At 42.4% G+C, this 14,266-nt stretch overlaps 1 protein-coding gene across 1 annotated transcript; it reads right to left on the reverse strand.

The window, feature by feature from the left end:
• Window positions 1-195: 195 nt before the first annotated feature.
• On the reverse strand, window positions 196-12,499 carry stag1a (STAG1 cohesin complex component a). The gene is made up of 31 exons (XM_029493256.1): window positions 12,471-12,499; window positions 12,072-12,192; window positions 11,685-11,840; window positions 11,290-11,386; window positions 11,103-11,179; window positions 10,396-10,600; window positions 9,922-10,073; window positions 9,694-9,767; window positions 9,435-9,558; window positions 9,162-9,260; window positions 8,991-9,070; window positions 8,788-8,895; window positions 8,483-8,597; window positions 8,100-8,217; window positions 7,764-7,867; window positions 7,543-7,635; window positions 6,933-7,226; window positions 6,557-6,627; window positions 6,106-6,274; window positions 5,235-5,327; window positions 4,822-4,996; window positions 4,516-4,655; window positions 4,259-4,360; window positions 4,010-4,158; window positions 3,497-3,625; window positions 3,177-3,379; window positions 2,905-3,073; window positions 2,681-2,797; window positions 2,451-2,565; window positions 2,253-2,333; window positions 196-1,879 (listed from the first exon to the last, which is right to left on the reverse strand). Exons 1-31 carry the CDS (start codon window positions 12,497-12,499, stop codon window positions 1,856-1,858), a joined length of 3,783 nt encoding a protein of 1,260 aa, XP_029349116.1. The 3' UTR covers window positions 196-1,855.
• Between the last annotated feature and the right edge of the window lie 1,767 nt (window positions 12,500-14,266).

Consider the following 14,266-nt stretch of genomic DNA (forward strand, 5'->3'; position numbering starts at 1 on the left):
AATAAAACATTACACTTCTGTGGTTCCAATAAGAAATCCAATGTCTCATGTTTGTGTGGTTGATATGAAACCATGCATTGTCTTGACATATGTACAAAGCCAACGAAAAATGTATTTGTATAACAAACTGAAGGCTATTTTGAACGGATACTGAGGATGAGATACAAAAGGGACACACTAAAGCTGGTCCATAAATCGATTACAGATTTTATTTTATTAAAAAGAATTTAGGTTCACAGAAAAAAAAAACAAAAAAACCTGGCTTTTAGAGCATTTTAGGGCAACCGATGTCAACTGCACTGCAGAGAAGATCCAATTGTCTCTGATATTTACAGGAGGACTGCTAAGCCAGCCAATGAGGGGAAAAGTAAGAGACTGATTAACCAACAGAGAGGAATAAAGATATGGCTGGACACATTCAAAAACACATTCAAACAAATCTGTCAGACACAAAGATCCATTACTGCACTGGATATGAACAATGATAACAACAAATCTTCAACGTTGGATCAGTTAGCACTGTTTCTGCAGGTGTAAAAATTGAAGGAGCTGGATTTGACCTGTTTGATGAACGACCCGAACAAATAATCTGCTGTAATACTGAACTGTGAAACGATTACAACCAGACCATACAGCGCTTAGAAGCTGGTGTCCCACAGCAACAATCTGAGCTTGGTAACCGTTAGATATGACTTAAGGGTGGAGGGGGGCGGCCGGGGGCTGGAATAACCGTCAGTATGTAGGCCACAATTTGGCAACGAACAAGATACATATTCAAGAAAAAGCTGTACAAACATCAGACAAAAACAAAAACACACTTGATTTAAAACTTTAGTACTAAAGCTACAGAATTCAAAATATGTTTATTGTCTTTTTTTAAAACTTTTTTTTTTTTTAACTTCAAAAACCCATTATTGGGTGTGTCTGTGTGTGTGTCTGTGTGTGTGTGTGTGTGTGTGTGTGTGTGTGCGCGCGCAGAAAGGTTTGAGAGCTGGGGCTTCTGTCTGAGGTCTGTAAAGGGTGCGGCTTCACCGTCAAACAAACGACAGCACTCGCTTTGCTTTGACATCACATCACTTCCTCCAGATCGGCCTACAGCTGTTGACCTCTGTGTGCACATGCGACTACTCAGCCATCACCACCACCAACACTTTACACACGTATCACGCACCGGCACCACCACACACAAGGACGCAGATGACTCAGGTGGAGGGGAGGTCGGTGGGTGATAATAGTAGTAAAGATATAGAACATTTAGTATTGAGATCCTCTCTATGTTGAATTTAACCAGACGGATCGAAGTGCGACACCAAAAGAAAAGGGGGAGGGAGGGAGGGAGGGGGGGTTCTATAGAGTGTTACGCTGCTCTGTGCTGCTGATGGCGAGCGCAAAAACAAACAACTGTACATCTGTGTAACAGAGAAATTGTTAAAAACCGCGAGCGCTCATTGGCCGGCAGCCGGAGCGCCATCAGAGCTACCACTAAGAAGAGCTAGACCGATAGTGCTGAGGAGGAACAGGAGGAAGAATGAGAGCAGGATGATGAGGCTTTTGAAAGATCCGGACTAGGTTCTGGACCCCCCCAATGCCCACTGCCAAGCCCGTCTGATAAAAACAGAGCGGATCCTTGTTTAATGCTTCCAGGTGAGACCCAGACCATGTGGGATCCCTCAGTGGATCCACCGGACAAACATCCTTCCATCATCAGAAAGAGAAAAGTACTTCAATAATGTCTTTTTTTCTTCTTCTCAAGAGTTTGATTGGCAGGTGATCTGGGTTAGTGCCCTCCTCCTCCCCCCTCATCTGTTTACTCCTGATTTGAATCCCGATTTCAGGATCTTTGCCTCTTTCCGAATCAGAACATGGGCATGCTGAATCCCTGGAACGATGGAGAAGAAATAATGTCAGCAGAGCAGTGAGCAGTGAGCAGTGAGCACGGCTGTCTGCCACAGTGTCTTCTTTAATGCCACCACTAGAGGATGACAAAGTCAAAAGGCTCCAGTTTCACACATTATGGCTTTAAAATGTGAAGTGAAAATTCGTTAAATATGGAAGTCGTTTGAGATTCATGAACCACAGAGCTGCAACTAACATTTATAGATTCATCTGTAGAGTCATTATGTTCAATCATTTGGTCAGACTGTGAAAAACGATGAATCATACTCACATTTTGGTTGCCATAAGATGCGACTTTTAAATAAATTGATGCAGATACACTTTTTGCGGACTGACTCATTTATTGATTGACTTACTGACTCATCCTCAATCATTGCCGCAGAGTCAAAGAAGTCAGGTCTTAATTCTGCTCTTTCACGTCTATTCCTCGAAGGTGGCTAAGAGGGGGAAAAAAGCCAAATATTAAAAACTGAAGAAAGAAAAAGTAGAGGGTCTTCTGTGCTTCTGGGGAGAACCATAGTTTAAATGAGTCAAGAGGAAGTGATGTTACTTACCAGGTCGATCACCATAGTGTCTTCAAACTCCTCATTCATGTCCTCCAGCTGACCCCGCGATGACATCATCACATCCTCGAAGATCGGCTCTGCATCATCCTCCATCAACCCACGCCTACAGATTTGGGGTGAAACCACAATTAGTTCATTATTCTTTCTGCTTAGCTTGTTCACTAAGCAAAGCACCATTAATCTACTGCACTGTTGGGTCAAAAGCTAGACACACGTACACTGTCTGCCGGACGCCCTGATTGCTGCGTGACTTGATGTAGTTCATGCCCGTCCGGTCCTTCCTGTTAACCTCCTCCATCTTCTGCTGGCCGAGCCACGACATCTGCATCTGAGGACTGAGGACGAGCAGAGCAGAGCAGAGTGTCAGCACACAGCTGACACGCTGTGGGAGCCAGCATTTGTTGTGCAGTCAAGCTGTATATGTATACGGGACTGAACTCACTTGTGTACGAAGTCGTTCTCTGATCCGGGTTCTGAGTCCGGGTCTGGCATGTGTTCTGCTGGTCTGTTCTCTCTGAGGACTGTTGATGTGAGCTGAGGGGTCTGCAGGGCCCCCGGTGTCTGTAGAGTGTCATTACGCATCATCCAAGAGCCCTCCACGCTGCTCTCCTCTGGAAATGAACACACAGAGGAAGTTGAATTTCAGCAAAACAGTGACAGGTAACCACGTGTATGTCTCTTTTTCCTGTGATGGTCTTGGTGCTGTCTGCTCACCCTCGATGCGCTTCTTGTGTAGCGGCGGTCGTCCCTTCTTGCTGCGGACCGAGCCAGTCTTGCTGCTGGAGCCTGATGTGACGGACATGTGGTCTTCATCTCCTCCTGTCAGAAGGCTGTTCCTGTAGGAAATCAGCGGCAGCCACACGTCCTCCCGACGCTCTGACATCGACTCCGACATGAACTTCTCCAGATACGAGTGCCTGAGGAGACATCCAGTAACTTAGCTTTGTTCATTTATTTCATATTTATAAACATCTTCCAATTTTAGTACAGTGAAGTGTCTATTGTCCAGTGTGATGATGTGAGTGGACACCTACACCGTCTTTTTGTCCTGGCGGATTAGTTTGGAGGAGAATTCACTCAGGACCTCCAAGAAAGCCAGGTTGATAGGAGGAAACTCTGGTCCTCTGGGATTCTGGTACTTGAATGCAAACTCTATTCCATCCCTGATTAAAAAAAAGTGACAGTGTGGAAGAAGAAGGACAGAGCAAAAAAGAGTAACTAACACACAAAAAGTTCTAAAAGTTCTAAAAGTATGTAAAATTTTACACATTTTGTGCTCAATTAGATGAAGCTTATAAAAATAAATATATCCAGTTTCTCTTCGATGATTTAGCACCCTGTGTGTGAAACAGAGCAGATTTTCAGATAGATTTGGTTCATTGCTAAAAATCTCACACAAAACAAACAAACCAAAAAAACACAGGCTGTAGAAAATTTTGTGTCTCTACTGTGGAATTTGATTCGTTCTTTCTGATGAAAAACATGCACATTTTCTTCACCACATCCCTGTCTCATAGCCAATAGGTCAGGACACTTGTGGGTCTTACTTGTGCAGCGTGGCTACAGCCTCTCTGGTCTTGATCTGATCCAAGCCGAAGGTGAGAGCGAAGCGGCGGGCCAGCTCCTTGATGCCACTTACATGAGATGATGTTCGGTCCAGGTTGGGACCCTGATCCTGCAGCAGCTCGTTGAACAGCTGAAACACACACAGTTATAGTTGAGTGTTGGGTTTGTGTCCTGACCGTGACTGCACCATGAGGAACCTGCACAAGTATGGGTGTGTATTACTGTCTCACCTGCTGCAAACTGAGGATGAGCGTCTTGGCACAGAGAATCTTGTCCGTCTGTCTGGTTTTACTGAGAGTCTCTTTGATGATGTCTCCATAATCATTATAATACTGAGGCAGAGAGAAGAAACAATGTAAGCACATTCAATCTCAATAGATTTTCATTAATTATAACCAAATCAAGTCAAAGCATCCTACATTTAGTTACATTTTTTATTGTATTTGTCTTTAATAATTTCTTTCAGTTTTCAGTTTAGAATACACACTTTCATGTAGTGTTTGAAGATGTCTGCAGCAGCGGGCATGTCCACAATGTCATAGATGATGAGTTTGCAGAAAGCAGCGAGCAGGTTTCTCCTCTTGTGGAGGGCCTCGATCTTGTTGGCCTCATCCTCCTCGTCTCCCTCTACAGGCGAGCACACAAAAGTGAAGAGAAGTTCCAAAGATGAGGACTAGACTGAAAAAAGTGGGATTTTTGTGGTAAACTTTCACAATTTTCAGGTATCAACACCTTAAGGAAAAACCAGAAGGTTTAAAAAAAATTTAAATAAATAAAGATCTCTCTCCCTCACCCATGCTCTGGCTCTCGTCATCCTGGTCGATGAAGACATGGTCCAGGACAAAGTTGAGGAGTTCGTTCTGCAGAGTGCTGTCTGGGTTGAAGACCAGCGGCTGGAGGCCTTCCCTGCCGCCGGATATCAGCTGGTGGCTGAAGATCATCAGCAGGTCACAGAGGAGCATAAATGCCTGAGCCAAGAGGCACAAAAAATAGTTAGGGTTTGACAAAAAGTCCCTCAAGTGACTAATAAAACTGCACATTTAAAACAAAGTAAACAAACAACATAGCAGAGATTGTTTCTAACTTGGAGTGAAGACAGCAAACTAATTTTATTTTTGAACTATCAGCTGTCAAAAAAGTTTCTTACAACAATCCAAACTGAGATGAGACACTTTTTTGTTGGTTGTATCAGGCTTGTGTTGTTACCTGTTCTTTAACTGGAGTGTTGACGTTGGACAGGCACTGCTGGCAAACGGCCAGGAAAGACTTGACCACTCTCCTGAGAGCCACAAGGTCATCCTGCACGCACACGCACACAGGCAAATCATTACCCAAAGGTCACAAACAATGGCTGTTTTCGTCAGAGTGGATGTTAACAGCAGTATTAGTCAGACTAAATGGGCTGACTCACTGCGCCAACAAAGTAATTAAACCTTAATGATTTTAAACTATCAACAAACCTGTCTAAAGCTCAACGATCAATACACTTACACTTACAATACACAAATGATTGAATACACAGGTCAGAGAGCACATCAGGATATAAATAGTAATAGCTGTTTTGTGGCATCTATGAGAATAAAGTGGATTCTGATGTGCATTTTTAGGTATTTTTGTCATTAATAAATTGATTGAGGAAATAATGAAAAAAAAAAGGCTTCAGATCAAACTTGAGTAAATACAGAAGGCTGAAGTGAAGAACCCCTGAGCTGAAATAAAAAGACCATCATTCAATTTATCATTTTGGGGAAAAAAAAAACAAAAACAAACATTTGCCAGCCAAGGATTAGAGGTTAAAGTGTTCTGGCTCTTTGGATGTCAGTCTATTGCCTGCTAACAGCCTGGGGGTCTCTGACCTCTCTGCTCAGTTTAAAAGTTAAATGAGGTAGACTGGCAGTAAGCCCCAGGATCAGGGATAAGCATCCTGTCTGATGGATTTCTCCACCTAAGCTTCCTCACTCCATAGATATCCAGACCTTTGTCCCTCTGGGCCACTGAGGCTCAGACAAGGCAGCTTTAACTCTGAGCCCCAAACCAGTGTACACTGTCGTGAGCTCTGTGGGGGGGGGGCTGGTACCTTGCTGGGAGCCCCCTCTGTGATCTTGACCAGCTGCCAGAGGATGGAGTAGTGGGAACACTGCAGGGCCTGGACGGCGATCTGCTCTGGCATGGAGCCCTGCTCGATGCCCGCCTTCAGCAGCCGGTAGCAGTTTCCAAATAAATCCCACCGCGTCAGGTCATGGGCACTAAGGCAGGAAATAATGAAGATAATTTATCAATTTCAGTTACATGATATTTTATTAGGTGCTGCGACTTTTAAAGTATCTTTATATAGACCCTTATCAATTAACTTAATTTTTCTTTGTATCGCATCCTATCATAGAATATTCTGTGATGCAAAGCACTGTGTAGTTTCAGTTTCACAATATCAGAAACAGTTTTCACTATTCCAGAAATCAAAATTAAAATAATCATAATTCTCATCCTTAAACAGGCTGAAAGTCAGAGATAAGGAGAGAGATTCGTACTTGTGGAAAGCTGTGAGTCTCTTGAGAGTCGATAAAACATTGTAGATATCATCATCGTCAGCCTCCTCAGCCTGCAGTGAAGCAAACCAAGCAGTACTTAGTACAAAATGCTCTGACAACTACCAGACTTAGCGGTCAGCTGTATTTTATTGCTGTATAGTATGAGTGGAGTTTTGGTGCAGGCTCCACTTGAATCTAAACTGATGTAGATTATCAGTCAAATGCATATTTGAATTAATAAATAATTGATAAAATAAATAGTTTGTGACATTTTACCTCATTGAAATAGCAAGACTAAGATAAAGACTGAATTTTAAGGTTATGCCATTCATACAGAGATAAAATAAGAACAAAACATTTTCTCTTCCCGTCATACCTCCTGCAGCAGCTCTTCCACCGAGTGTGCAAATCGATCAGTCATCTCATCGATGAGTTGCGAGCGGGCGATGTCAACACGGTTCATGATTGTATACTCTTCAGAGCACAGGATGCTGTAAGTTTTGCTGCAGGCTTCGAGCACGTCTGTCTCGATGTGTTTCTCCACTACCAGCCGGATCTGCTTCAGCAGAGCGTCTAGGTGCTTCTCCATTCGCCCGGCGCTGTACACGTCCAGGTCAAAGTACTGGGGGATCTGCAGCAAGTTGGCTACCTTCTCTGAGTCCGCCTGATACTGTCGGCACCAAGATAGAAAAACAAAAATTTAGCTGAGGAAGACAAAGAGACACACAGAAGCATGAAAGCGAAAGAAAGGCCCATCAGTCAACATCTGATGCTTTGTTTGTTTTGTCAGCTTATAAGATGATCAATTAAATATTTAGTATGTAGCTAGCACACTTGTCCACAGTGACAAATTGTCATGACACCTCTCCTGACTTCACAAATAAAACCTTGATCAATCACTTCAACAAAGAAATCATTCACATGCCCACGCATTAATCAGCGCCAGTTTCTGGCTGAGTGCAGACTGGAGATTGGGAAAGCCTTACCTTGGACAACAGCATGGGCAGCGCCATGATGAAATGCTCAGTCAGTTTGTTCTTGTCGTCTATTTGGGTCTTCCTCTCCTTTGCTGTCAGAACCTGTCAGATAGAATAAAACACAAATGTCAAATTTTGCTTGTGAACATAAATGAATTTTTAATAAGTAAACCTTCTTTGTGCAGGCAGGTATAGATTCTGGTTACGTTGTATGATGTGTGTATACTTACCCGTTTACCAGTCCCTCTGCCAACAGGTGGGTGAGCCTCTGCTGCCTGCCGGATGGTGCACACCGTCAGCTCTATCAGCGCACTCTCCTGTCTGTCTGACAACACTGCAGAGATGGGCAGGAGAGGAAGATAGTGTAAATGGAAGAGAGACAGACACGAAGTGAAGAGAAAGGGAGGGAAATTAAGAGATTAGAAGAAAATGCACTGGAGTTTCAAGGAAAAAGATTCTATTGCATCATGTGTTGGAGCTGCTTTTTCGCCTGTAAAGTAGGATAAAGCCAATTCACAAAGAGGGCAGGAACTCTGTGAGTGTGTGTGTGTGTGTGTGTCCCCTACCCTCTTCTCCTTGCACTGGCTCCTCCAGCAGAAGTTCAGTCATACACTCCCAGTCTTTCAGCAGCTCCTGAGAGCTTTCCCACAATGAGTCCACAAGGTAGGCTGCATGCTCATGGAGCTATACAGACACATACACACACACACACTTTAACACTGTTGGCCAGGGCAGGACAGTCAATTATTATTTTTTTTATAAAATGAAACAAAAACATCATATTTGTTTAAAAAAATTAAAACATATTATAATATATTAAATATGAAAAACCCTTGTACATCTATAGTATGTTTAATTTGTCACATATATGGTGTAATGTGTGTGTGCATATGTCTGTCCAATTTGTGAGTAATTACAATAAATTGGTTCCTGTAATTGTTAGAGTTACCTCGCTCTCCAAAAAGAAAAGCACCAGCATGCGGATGAGATTTCCATTTGGACTGCTCCTCCCTCTGCGCTTCGCCAGTGCTTCTTCTGCCTGTGGGTCATGACGACTGAACAGCCTGAAAGAGCGTAAGCGAAGATGAAAGAGAGGTGAGAGGCAAAGTCAACATACTGCTATTAAAACACCAAAGAAGAAACCACCCTATCTGTTCACAATCAGCTGAAAAAAAAAAAAGAAAAAGAAAAAGCATTGAACTGGCTTTGAATGCGGACACAGATGAAAGTGTTGCTCTAAATGTGTGGACTCACTTCCTGTGCAGGAATTCTCCAGCAGCCACAGCCACGGGCCGGTGGGCAGAGTAGACCAGATGGTACACATTTTCACAGTCCTCATTGGACAGAGCATCTTCGCTGCCCCTGCAACATATCACCGGCGGAGGTGGCCAACAGTAACAAATTATGAGGAATAATTAAAATCTATGCAGTGACACAGACTGCCGCTTTTTACTCACTGCAGGATGAGTGTGACGAGTCGGATGGCCTCCACTGCTACATCATACTCCTTATCTAGTGTCATTGAGACTATGCGGTCCTGTCAAAACAGATCAGAGCAGAGAGTTCTCCTGTTGAGTTCTTCTGTCCACCTTAAAAGCAGCATGATGCTTCATTCTTAAAGGCATTACCTTGAAGCGGTTGGTGAAAAGCTCGAGCTTGGGAAACAGTTCTCGGTTTGTGTATAGGTTCTGGAGAGCCTTCAGGCACTTTAGACGCACCTCTCCTTGCTGAAAAGAGTGAGGAACTATTGAAAACACCTCAAACAAAAGGTAGACTGTGGGATATGGACAAAACTTTTTGTGTTGCTGTAAATATCATCAGATCCAATAAAAATCTACAGCTGTCATTTCTCAGAAGGAATAAGTGGGAAAATCTTGGTGCTTGTTTGAATAAGTTCTCACCCTATCATGTAGTGTCCAACCAACATATTTAAGATAACTATCATTAAGGAAAGCATCACTGTACATCTTCATCCACACTCCAATCTCTTCAATACAGATGGCTCTGATCTCTGCAATTGCATCCCTGGAGAGAGTAAGAAGAGTAAAAATCAGTCATGTTTGATTGTTTTAAGTGATTGATGTCTCTATTGTCATCTTTTTAGGCACCGATATAAGACTGAAAAACATGTCTGACCATGAACATAGACAGGGAACGTACCTGTATCGATGCACAAAGATTCCCTTGAAGATGGAGTTCATCATATTTTCTATTTCATCTTGGTTTTCTTGAAGCTGCAAAGAGAAGATAAGCAGATAGAGCAAAGCTATGTTGTTATGTATTTCAGTAACATGTTTATTGCAGCTGATGAATCAATATCCTAAATAATACTTCTGATTCTTTGTACACATCCTTCATTCAATAGTTGACGATGAAAATTCAGCTGACCTCCTTCCTCTTCTGTAGCAGCAGTTCTAGCTTCTCATTGGCTCGTTTTCCAGCAATCTTGTTCCTCTCGGCCTCGTACTGTCTCTGGGTGTTGTCTTGGTGAATACTCAGGTTCAGCGCCACATTCACCAGTGCTGTCATCAGTTTCATTGCTACATAAATGAATCAATGAATATGAATGAAATGATTATCAAAAAAATATCTCACATATGGACTGACAGGTCCCTGCCAAAAGTTCCCTTTTCACTGTGTCATATGAAATTGTCAAAAATAATATATCAGTTGTGTGAAGATGAAACACTGAAGCAGTTCTCTAAAACTCTAAATTTCACCTTATTTTAAAAGGTTCATTCAAATGTGCAATATCTAGCATTTTAATTATGGTCATCATTCACAGTCAGCCAGTGTGGATGCCGGTGCAACTCGCTTAATTACTCTTTAGGCAAGGGCTTTAAGCGTAAATGGTGTTGTCACCTGCTAATGTGGAGGTGTGTCTGAAGGCTCGCACTTGAGAGTCAGACAGCCCCGTCAGGAGAGAGATCACTGTGTCCATCATGTACTCGTCGTAGATGATGCTGTACTGGCACTGGCGAATCAAAACACTGATAAACTCGCAGAAGTTGTAGCGGAATTTCTTCCACATAGGCCCCGGCATGGTGAGAGGGTAATCACCACTGTCCTGTTGACAAAAGGGAAGGGATTCAATTGTTTACCAGCGTCTGTGCAGATGGCAATAACTTTAACTTGTTAGGGCTGCTGTTCAACCATAAATAGACATATTTTCAAAATCACATTTGTTACCAGTCAGGGGATCAGAGCCTCATCTGTTTAACCACAGCTATTTGTTTTTACCTTAAAATATGTGATGTGGTGAAATGCTGCTGAAAAACTAAAAGTTAAAAAGTTAAAATTAAGAGTATTTTAAATGAATCATTGTCCTTCACCCACAGATGAATGCACTTTTTGTTTGCATTTTCTGTTCTGCTAATGTTATCCAATATACATTTGAAGCATTCATTAATCCTGTGGAGGATTAATCCTGCTGTCAACAGTACCTGAGGAGAGAGCATGCTGTGCGAACAGCTTCTCCAGTAAGGAAATATATTTGGGGAGCTAATAAATGCAGCCATTCATTCCTCTAACAGATGACATTCCTCTCTGTGACAGAGGACGGTGTTTACCTCATCAAACTCCTCAGTCATCTTACGGATGATCTCGGCATTCTGCATGTTCCTGAACATTTCGATCCTCACAGTTCCTGGTTACCCAAAAACAATGACATTCAATCAGACTCGTATTTATTATTCAGCTCGCATAGAAGAACAGATTATAGTACAGGGCTGGTGTGACTACAGTAAGCGGTCTCACCTTTGCACCCTGAACACTGGATGAAAAAATTGATGAGATCTAGCAGCGCCAAGTCTCTGTCTTGTTTGTATGATTCGATCCATTCATCCACCACAGACTGTAACGCACACAGCGAGATGCACATGCATAAACAATCACAAGCGAGGATTTAAAATGGCTCATTCTATATATAAACCATATTTTCCTGAAGGAGAGAAAACATGACCACAGGTGCAAAATCAAATATTGTGTTTGGAGAAAAATGATGATGTCGTATTTGTAGCATGAAAAACCACAGCACACAAGATCGTTTGATTAGTTTGAAGAGCTGTTGAACCTGAGTCTAAGAAAGAGTTTGGAAGAGGAACCTCTTATATATCTTATGTATTTAACTGAACCAAACCTTGTTCACCCACCTGCATAGCACTTTTGCCAAGTTTGACCACTTCGAACAACGTGACAGGGTCTCCCCCATCCCCATTGTGTTGAGCTACACCATTGGCTTTCCCTCGCCCTCTGGTTACTCCCAGGGTCTTGTCTGTCGGTGACTTTCGAGGCTTCTTATTGGACGTCTGTGGGGGAGGGAAAGTCAGTTACACATAATCTCCATCTCACCTTCACCACGAAACTCTTGTACGCACAAGCACATCGACGCACAAATACAGAAATACACAGATTGGGGGTCTAAGAGCTTGTTGGCTCACCTACAGAGACAGTCACACAAAGCTGTACTTTTAACAGCTGGTTTCTCATTAATTTCCTCTATCCGAGCACACACACACTCCACTGACACAGACTCGTACCGGGGGTTGTTTCCCAGGCCTCCCTCTCTTTTTCTTCCCTTTTGCCTCTGGATCTTCCATCTCACTCATGCTCATACTTAAGCCCACTGTGTCTGTTGCACCTGACTCATTGGATGAGTCCCTGATGAACACAAAACACAAAGACACAGAGCGATTGTGATTTTAATAAGGTCTACTATTAGAACCTTTTACCTGTTCTGGATTCAATGTAAGACCTTTCAATCACTTTTAAATACTAAAGAGAATATAAATTAATCGGTGGTCAGCTCACTTTTTAGGACTTCTTAGCAGCATATAAAATTACATCATGATGATATTCTGATGAAATTAATACAACCTGAACTGTAGGAGAATTGATATTTGACCAATAAAAAAACTACATTGCAACATTTCACTCACTGGAGGACGGAGAGCTCTGAGGTGATCATCCTGCTTGGGTGGGGGGGCAGTCAGGTCTGCAACTCTGTTTGTCTGAGTCTTCAGGACTGGATGTGTGTTTCAGGTCCAGAGATGGAGGTAAAGTATGGCAGCTCAGCTGGGGGGAAGGTCTTGAAGGGCAGGGAGGAGAGGATCCAGGATGCACGGCACTTGACTTGCTGGCACTTAAACTCAACTCTCTTCAGCTCCTGAAAAAAACAAAAAACAAAAAAAGGAAATGAAAATAATAAACAAATGCAGACTAAATAATGACAGACAAAACACACACACAAAAACTTTATCAGAGGTAAATACGGGGGTTCATTCAAAAACACTGATAATTTAAAAATAAGTCAGGACAGTTTGCATTGACATCATAGAGACATCAGTGTCCAAAATGTCACAAGAACAGAGAGAGACATCTTTGTCTCTCAGTCTGATGGATGTGGTGGTAGAGGTGGAGATGGCGAGAGGACGACACCAACTGGTCGCTCTTAGAACTACAACAGCAAAATATTGTGGGACTTTCAGAGGATTGACTCACAGGAGTGTTGTTGACAAACAATTTCAGCAGCACCTGGAAATTTTAAAATGTACCACAGACATTTCTCAAATTATATAAATGCTGCTCTACATTTCAGCAATGGAAGCAAGTGTGACATTTTTCAACTATTACTTACTATTTAAACAAATGTAAACTTTGTGAAAAGATTTTACATTTTTAAAAATTTTCCTCTGCACTTAAAAAACTTAAATAAGTCTATTTAACTGTTTATTTGATTAGAGCAAGCAATAAATATTATTTCCAACAAAATATGGCCAAATTTTAAAAGCCCAGTGGCCACATGAGATGCAAAGTTCATGAAATTATCCCCAACTCCCTTCCAGCCATAGCAGATAATGAGTGTAAATTGTCGTTTCCATTTCTGGCAGTGGTTTTAATTATAACAGCAGTTAGTGTTGACCCTGTTCACATGCTAATAAGAGCAGAGTAAAGGTGGAGCAATACTGCTCTCAACCACAAGAGGCAGTATGATCCACAAAGTCCTCGGCCCAAAGTCTATCTCAAAGCTGCTTAAGTGGCTTTTAACTGGGAAGAGTGGGCTCAAAAAATCATCTTAACGCTCATTTAACTCCCAGCCCAGCTCCAGTCCAGTTCGATTCACCTGAAAAGTCTTTTAGGGCTGTATTTTCCCCAGAGTGTGTGTGAGTGTATGCATGTGTGTTTGAAAGTAGGTCTGGGCAACAGTAGGGGGCAGGCTAAGAGAGTGTGTATTTAAATACTGAGTTTGTACTGAGGAATAGCACTGACAGGAGAGCTCCCTGTTTCACCACATTGAACTATATACACATAGACATTCATCTTTTTGGCTCACTGTTCTCACACAGCCAGGTCATCATTTAAAGACATGTCAGAGCTGAGGGAATGAGTGAACACCTGATTTCAATCATTACAGGCATTGAGTTTCTATTGAAGGCCTGTGCGTTGGTCAGGGGATGTAAACACTAAGTTGCCACAGTGAAACTTCAGAGACCAGAGAGCCTGCTTCCATCTAGACCATGCAGCAAAGGGCCCATGTCTGATTTGAACCCAGACCGCAAGGACTTGATACACGTCATCAGCGTCAAGAGCAGGCACATAAATGTCTGATCTGTTTTGGCATTTGATATTGCTGCTGCACAGACATGAAACATAAAAGAGGCCTGGGTCTGCAGATATGGCTGCACAAAAAAATGGTGGGGGACATAATCCTGTCCATCTGTAAAAACCACATTTG

Source organism: Echeneis naucrates, chromosome 22 (genome assembly GCF_900963305.1).
Source record: "Echeneis naucrates chromosome 22, fEcheNa1.1, whole genome shotgun sequence".
NCBI classification, from domain to species: domain Eukaryota; kingdom Metazoa; phylum Chordata; class Actinopteri; order Carangiformes; family Echeneidae; genus Echeneis; species Echeneis naucrates.